The 7,711-nt window shown below is 42.2% G+C and overlaps 1 protein-coding gene across 4 annotated transcripts in view; it reads left to right on the forward strand.

Moving 5' to 3' along the window:
• The window catches only part of LOC101095724 (P2R1A-PPP2R2A-interacting phosphatase regulator 1-like), a 101,578-nt gene that overhangs the window by 66,645 nt on the left and 27,222 nt on the right, over positions 1 to 7,711 (forward strand). Inside the window, exon 12 of one of the 4 annotated variants that reach the window (XM_019824329.2) lies at positions 1,363 to 1,511. The exons of the other annotated variants lie outside the window; for them this stretch is intronic. Coding sequence (XP_019679888.1) covers positions 1,363 to 1,429 — 67 coding nt within the window. The 3' untranslated portion in view covers positions 1,430 to 1,511. Of the gene's footprint in view, positions 1 to 1,362; positions 1,512 to 7,711 lie in introns of those variants that run through there. 4 annotated transcript variants of the gene reach the window in all.

A 7,711-nucleotide genomic window follows, 5' to 3' on the forward strand; every position in this document is an offset into this window, starting at 1 on the left:
AACCTGTGGTAAATGGACAGAACACAAGGCCACTCCCTGGTCTGGAAGCTGATCATGGCTCTGACCCTTGCTCACTGGGAGGCCTTCTTGTGGAGGGCAAGTAACTTCAACTCTCCCAGCCTCAGTTTCCTCATCTGCAAAGGAGGGATAAATAACGACTGTCCTGCTAACAAAGGAGGTCATTCACATAAACACATCAGCAACATCTTTCTGAAAGTTTCAGAGGGAAAATCTAGTGATCAAGACATTCCAATACAGTATCAAAAATAGTTCAAAAATGTTCTTCAGTGTTTAGAAAAACATTCTTTTTTTGGAATTCAAATGGTTACTTTCATTTATTTTTTATTAAGTTTTTTTTTTAATTGTAATTCCAGTATAGTTAACATACAGTGTTATATTAGTTTCAGGTGTACAATATAGTGATTCAATGGGGCACCTGGGTGGCTCAGTCAGTTAAGGGTCTGACTTCAGCCCAGGTCATGATCTCATGGTCACGGGTTTGAGCCCCGCGTAGGGCTCTGTGCTGACAGCTCAGCAGGCCTGGAGCCTGCTTTGTGGATTCTGTCTCCTGCTCTCTCTGCCTCTCCCCCACTCATACTCTGTCTCTCTCTCTCAAAAATAGATAAAAGATTTTTAAAATTTTTTTAAATAAACATTTACAATTTTCGTTAAATACAGTGATTCAACAAGTCTATACGTTATTCAGTGCTCATCATGATCAGTGTACTGTTTAGTTCCCATCAACGATTGCACCCATCCCTCCACCCACCTCCCTTCTGGCAAACATCAGTTTGTTCTTTATAGGTGAGAGTCTGTTTCTTGTTTTGTCTCTCTCTTTTTTTTCCTTCGCTCATTTTTCTGTTTCTTAGATTCCACTATGAGTGAAATCATATGGTATTTGTTTTTCTCTGACTGATTTCACTTAGCTTATACTCTCTAGCTCCATTCATTGTTGTTACAAATGGCAAGATTTCATTATTGTTATAGCTGAATAAGAGTCCAGTGTGATACATATATATATATATATATATATATATATATATATATATAAAACCTTCTCTATCCATTCATCTGTCAATGGACACTTGGGCTGCTTCCATAATGTGGCTATTGTAAATAACGCTACCATAAACATAGGAGTACCTATATCCCTTTAAATTAGTGTTTTTTGTATTTGGGGAGAGATACCCAGTAGTGCAACCACTGTATCATAGGGTAGTTCTATTTTTAATTTTTTGAGGAACCTCCATACTGTCTTCTAGAATGGCTGCACCAGTTTGCATTCCCACCAACAGTGCACAAAAGGTCCTTGTTCTCCACATCCTCACCAACACTTGTTGTTTCTTGTGTTGTTCATTTTAGCCATTCTGACCCATGTGAGGTGATACCGCACTATGGTTTGGATTTGCATTTCCCTGATGATGAGTGACGTCGAGTATCTTTTCATGTGTCTGTTGGCCATCTGGATGTCTTCTTTGGAGAAGTGTCTCTTCATGTCTTTTGCCCGTTTTTTAATTTGATTATTTGTTTTTGGAGGTGTTGAGTTGGGTAAGTTCTTTATATATTTTGGATAATAACCCCTTATTTGGATATGTCATTTGCAAATATCTTGTCCCATTCAGTGGGTTTTCTTTTAGTTTTGTTGATTGTTTCCTTTGCTGAGCAGAAGCTTTTATTTTGATGCATTTCCAATAGTTTATTTTTTTTTTTTATTTCCCTTTCCTCAAGGAGACCTATCTAGAAAGGTGTCACTATAACCAATGTCAGACAAATTACTGCTTGTGCTCTCTTCTAGGATTTTTATGATTTTGTGTCTCAACATTTAGGTCCTTAATCCATTTTGGGTTGATTTTTGTGTGTGGTGTAAGACAGGGGTCCAGTTTCACTCTTTTGCATGTAGCTGCCCAGTTTTCCCAACACCATTTGTTGAAGAGACTCTTTTTCCCATTGCATATTCTTTCCTCCTTTGTTAAAGATTAATTAACCATACAATTATGGGTTTATTTCTAAGTTTTCTATTCTTTTTTTTGATAGAGCAAACAAGGGAGACAGGGATAGAGAATCCCAAGCAGGCTCCACACTCAGCATGGAGCCCAACTCGGGGCTCAGTCCCACAACTCTGGGATCATGGCCCAAGCTGAAATCAAAAGTCAGATGCTCAACCGACTGAGCCACTCAGGAACTCCTGGGTTTTCTATTCTGTTTCATTAATCTGTGTGTTTATATTTGTGTGCCATACTGTTTTGGTTAGTATAGCTTTGTAGCCTAACTTGAAGCCTGGAATTGTGATACCTCCAGTTTTTCCTTTTTCAAGATTGCTTTGGCTATTCAAGGTCTTTTGTGGGAGCGTTTCCCCTCAGGTCAGGAACAAGACAAGGATGTCCACTTTCACCACTTTTATTCAACATGGCACTGGAAGTCCTAGCCACAGCAAACAAAAAGAAGTAAGAGGCATGCGGATTTGGTAAGGAAGAAATAAATCTTTCACTCTTTGCAGATGACATGATACTCTATATGGAAAACCCGAAAGACTCCACCAAAAGACTACTCGAACTGACACATGAATTCAAGTCACGTCATGCAAAATCAATGTACAGAAATCGGTTGCATTTCTATACACGAATAATGAAGCAGCAGAAAGAGAAATCAAGAAAACAAACCCATTTACAAGTGCACCAAAAATAATAAACCACCTAAGAATAAACTTAACCAAAGAGGTGAAAGACCTGTGCTCTGAAAATGATAAAACATTGATGAAAGAAGATGAAGGTGACACAAAGAAGTGGAAAGACATTCCAGGCTCATGGATTGGAAGAACAAATATTGTTAAAATGTCTTTCCTGCCCAAAGTGATCTACAGATTTAACGCGATCCCTATCAAGATTCCAACAGCATTTTTCACGGAGCTAGAACAAACAATCCTAAATTTTGTATGGAGTCACGAAAGACCTTGCATAGCCAGAGCAATCTTGAAATAGAAAAACATTCTTAAAATAACTCTTAAAGTCTTATCTGTTTTACCTTAGGCCGGGTTTTTTGGCCGATCATGACTCCATTCTTAGGGTTCATTATATTTTTTAGCAAGAGGGTGAGGTTGGCCATAAAATATTATGAAATCATCAGAGCTTCTAATGATCTCATAATATTTTATTTTTAATATTAAATCTAATTATTAAAATTATTAAAATTAATATTATTTTATGTTTAATATAAAAAAAAAACAAGAGTGGGGGATAAAGTCATCCAAATACTAGGAATTTGATCTCAGCCATAAAGGCAATTAGCTTTGTGGAGCCAATAGGTTTGCTACTTTTCAGTGGGATTACTGTTTCACAACAGCGAGTTGTGTCCAGGTCATTCGGTTGTAAAGTGGAGAGTCAGTCAGAATAACCCCGTGGTGCCTGCGACCGGGCCAGTTTGTGTGCCTCTTCACCTGATCTTTCTTTGTGAGGGCAGCGTGCCCTGAACTGGATCCCTGGGGCTTTGAGCTGAGAACTTCATCGGGTTCCTGCTACTGGCTAATTAATCAGCAGATCGACTCGTTGCAAAACCAAGTAGCCGTGCTGACCCATTAACGCAGGTCCCTAGGGTCATTAGGACAGCAGAAAGAGAAGGAGATGGCCTCATCTCCCAGGATTACAGGGGAGAAGTTCCTGAGATCTGATGAGTTCTCAGACGAGCATGATCCAGGAATTGTGCTTTTTCTACCTTTTCCTGTAATATTCCTTTTCGAAAAGCTCCCCAGAAAACAAAATGTCCTGTGGCCTTGCCCAGCAATACCCAGCCACTTAAGGACCCCTTCTCCGTGGAAGCAGTTCTCCTGCACAGGTCTGATAGGCTCAGACCACTCCGCTGGTTGGAAGGTGTGATAGCAGTCAGTCAACAGCCTACCCTTCCTGCCCATGTGATGTCAAACCAGCCTGGCTGATTTTTTTTTTTAATGCATTGCCCAGCTCTGCGGGTCGATAATGCATCTTCCCTTTGTGCTGGGAGACTGGTTGCAGTCTCGTTCCTATGTGGGTCCACAGTCACTGTCAAGGGGGAGTACCTTTGATCGCTGCTCCAGTGTTTTGTTTTGTTTTGTTTTGTTTTGTGACCACTCTAAAATATTGAGCTGTCTACGTGATGCCATAACAGTGGATTGGAAAGCGAAAAGGTCTTTCAGTGGAGGAAGCGATTGCTTGCGTAATAGCCGACCGTGTGGTTTTCTGTTGTTGTTTGCTGTTGTTGTTGCTGAGATGGCTCGTTGTTTTGTGTTGTGTAAACACATACTGTTATCTTTTCTTTTTTTACTGAGTTGCCCCAAAACTAAACTCCCTCGTGGGGAGGCTGCATGCTCTAAGTGGTAAAATCAAAAACTGTGAAGCCAGACAGATCTAAATTTCTTAGCTGTGAGCTCTTGGGAAGACTGAATAATCTATCTGAGCCTCAGTTATCTCATCTGTAAACTGGGCAAGATAACATCTGCCTTGAAGTGTTGTCCGATCGTTATGAGGCTATTTTAAGTGTCTGGCCTAGGTCAGGCAGTCAGTATTTCTCAACTTTAATGTACATACACATCGCCTGGGGATCTTGTTGAACTGCTGACTCTGACTCAGGAGGTTCTGGGGTGGGCGGGAGATTCTTCATGGCCAGTAAGCTCCCAGGTGATGGCCATGCTGCTAGTCATTTGCAAAGGGGCCAGCACAGCTAGTGCCTTAATACATGAGCACCCCAAAATAATTCAATCTCTCACTTAAAAATTACTGAGAAGAAACCCTTTTTCCTCAAACATAATACCAATCTGCCTATAGCTACGTTCCCCATAGCCTTTGCAAAATGGCTCTTTGAGATTGGCCATGGTTGGTCATTTCTGAAGGCAGGTAATCGGTATGTGGGAGAGGTTCATTATACTATTCTCTCTGCTTCTGTACATGTTTAACATTTTCCAAGAAGAAAACCCCAACAGATTTTTAGGACAGTGACACTATTCTGTAGGATTCTATAATGGTGGATGCAGGTCATCATACATTTGTCCAAACCCACAGAATATACACCAAGAGTGAACCCTAATAGAAGCTATGGACTTCGCGTGATAATGACCTGTCAGTGGAGGTCCATCCATTGAAAAAAATGCACAACTGGGGGATATGGATAGTGGAGTGGCTACGCGTGTGGGGAGGGGGCATGGGGTATATGGGAACTCTCGGTACTTTCAGCTCAGGTTTGCTGTGAACCCAGAACTGTTCTAAATGATGAAGTCTAATCAAGAAAACGCCCACAAGGGGCTCAGTTGGTTGAGCGTCCGACTTCGGCTCAGGTCATGATCTTGCGGTTCTTTTTTTTTTTTTTTTTTTAATTTTTTTTTTTAACGTTTATTTATTTTTGAGACAGAGAGAGACAGAGCATGAACAGGAGAGGGGCAGAGACAGAGGGAGACACAGAATCCAAAACAGGCTCCAGGCTCTGAGCGGTCAGCACAGAGCCCGACGCGGGGCTCAAAGTCACGGACCCGTGAGATCACGACCTGAGCCAAAGTCGGACGCTTAACCGACCGAGCCACTCAGGCGCCCCGATCTCGCGGTTCTTGAGTTCAAGCCCCGCGTCGGGCTCATGTGCTGACCGCTCAGAGCCTGGAGCCTGCTTCGGATTCTGTGTCTCCTCTCTCACTTCCCCTCCCCTGCTCATGCTCTGTCTCTCTCTGTCTCTCCACAATAAATAAATATTAAAAAAAAAAACCCCACAAACAAAAGAGACCTGTTTCCTAACAGCGTGAGAGCCGCAAGAGATACAGGTTGCCTAGTACAGTGATTACCTCCAACAACATGTTCATTAGAAGACAGAAAGCTTTCTTTCCAATTCTGCAAATAAATCCATTCATAACCTTGCCTTCTGTGACCTATGATTGTACAAAAGTAATTTCCCCATCCACCCCAGGATTTAGCACATTTTTTCCCTTACTATTAGCACAACTCACACTTCATTTTCTCACAATGTTTTTTGCATTGTTTTTCTCTACCTTGGTGGACTAAAGTCTGTCCACATCCTCATAACATCATTTATTCTTTTCACTTTATTGAACCAGGGCTTTTCTCCACCTACCCGGATCACATCCGGAACTGCCCAGCTTGTGCGTTCATTAAGTCCATGATTCACAAAACAATTGCCATGCAAAACTGGAAAACGCACAGAGTGAGCTGGACAATCTTCATCATCTTCCTTGAAGTGGGCCCGGTTTTTATTAGGTACTGAGCTGACACAGTTCAGGATAGGTGCCCCCAAATTTTTGGACGTCTTTTGATTCACCAAGTGATGGGGGCAAGTCAGAAAGAAACTAAATGAACAAAATAAGGAAGCAGCCAGCTTGAGCTTAGTCTGTTTGCATTTCTTTTTCCTCTTGGTTACATAAAGTATAAAGCCTCTCCCAACCAGTGTCCTAATTGATTCCTCTTTTTTCTGCCTATGGCAGGGTCTTTGATGTGGTAACTGGACAAGGCCTCATCCCGATAGCCTGTAGCTGGGTCAACTCTTTGTTATTTTGTTTGGTATTTAATCCTGGAGAGTAATGTTCTGCTCTGGTATGTTGTTTATCACTTCCAGATTATAGGTGTAGCAAATATTTTCCTAATGAAATAATCACGAACTTGGCATTCTCCCGCTGGGCTAACACAGCTAGGCTCTGTGGGGCTCCCCGTCTGGATCTTCTAGTTCCAACCCACTCCCTCCAGTTTCCTTTCGGTCCATTTTAAGTTGTTCCTTTTAAGCGTATTCTCTCCAAATGCCAGGGCTTTAGGTGCTACTGGAAATGTTCCATCTTTTTCATAATAACAACGTTTTGAAATGTCAGCGCTGTTTCCGTGTTCATGTTGAAACCCCAAAGGTGTCTTCTCGGCAGCCGCTGTGCTGTCTTTCCCCTTAAATGTTCGCAAATAAAAATATCTAGCAAAGACGCTCATTTCCAGAATCCCTTCTAGAAACCTGAACTTTCCATGCCGACTTCGTACAAGTCCTTTTGAAGTTAACTTGGGTGGCAGAATTGTGCAGGCCTAACGATTTCGAGGTGACAAACACCTGCCGCGACAGATAATTACAACTCTTGCTGTGCATTTCCTGTTTGCCGGCTACTTTCAGGATGAATCATATTTGTTTCACGATGACAACTATTTCTTTACCTTGTTCCTGATTAAACTCTGTAATACCTATGGCCCCTTGGAGAGTCTGGGTCTTCGTGGTCAGTGCCTTCAATCATGGCAGACAGGAAATAATGGCACCTACATCACGGTCTCAAATATCTCCCTGGAAATTATTTCAACACAACTGGCCTCATCTTGTGGCACACTCATCCTTGCCTTTTCTTGTGAACCCAACTCTGCATATGAATCGAGCCCCCCCTTTAAGTGCCAGCTCAGATCCTTCCAACTCCTGCAGCATTTGTGGGGTGTGCCACACGCTTGAGCGCGGAACTGGGTCCAAGACTGAGGTTCATCTTGTTCCTCCCTTCCCCCATCCCACCACACTCCAACGCACTGTAAGTCCCGGTAGCGCAGACACACCGTGTGTGATCACCTGCCAGTCACCCAGTCCTCGGTGATTACAGCCTGTCCAAATGTGACAGGTTTCGAATGAAAGGGAAGGACTTGAGACTAAAGTTGAATTAATCATAACTGCTTTATGATTCTGGGAATCTACTTTGGAAACTCATTGGTTGGGGGGGGGGTCCTTTTACAAAACT

This window comes from Felis catus, chromosome X, assembly GCF_018350175.1.
Source record: "Felis catus isolate Fca126 chromosome X, F.catus_Fca126_mat1.0, whole genome shotgun sequence".
Taxonomy (NCBI): Eukaryota; Metazoa; Chordata; class Mammalia; order Carnivora; family Felidae; genus Felis; species Felis catus.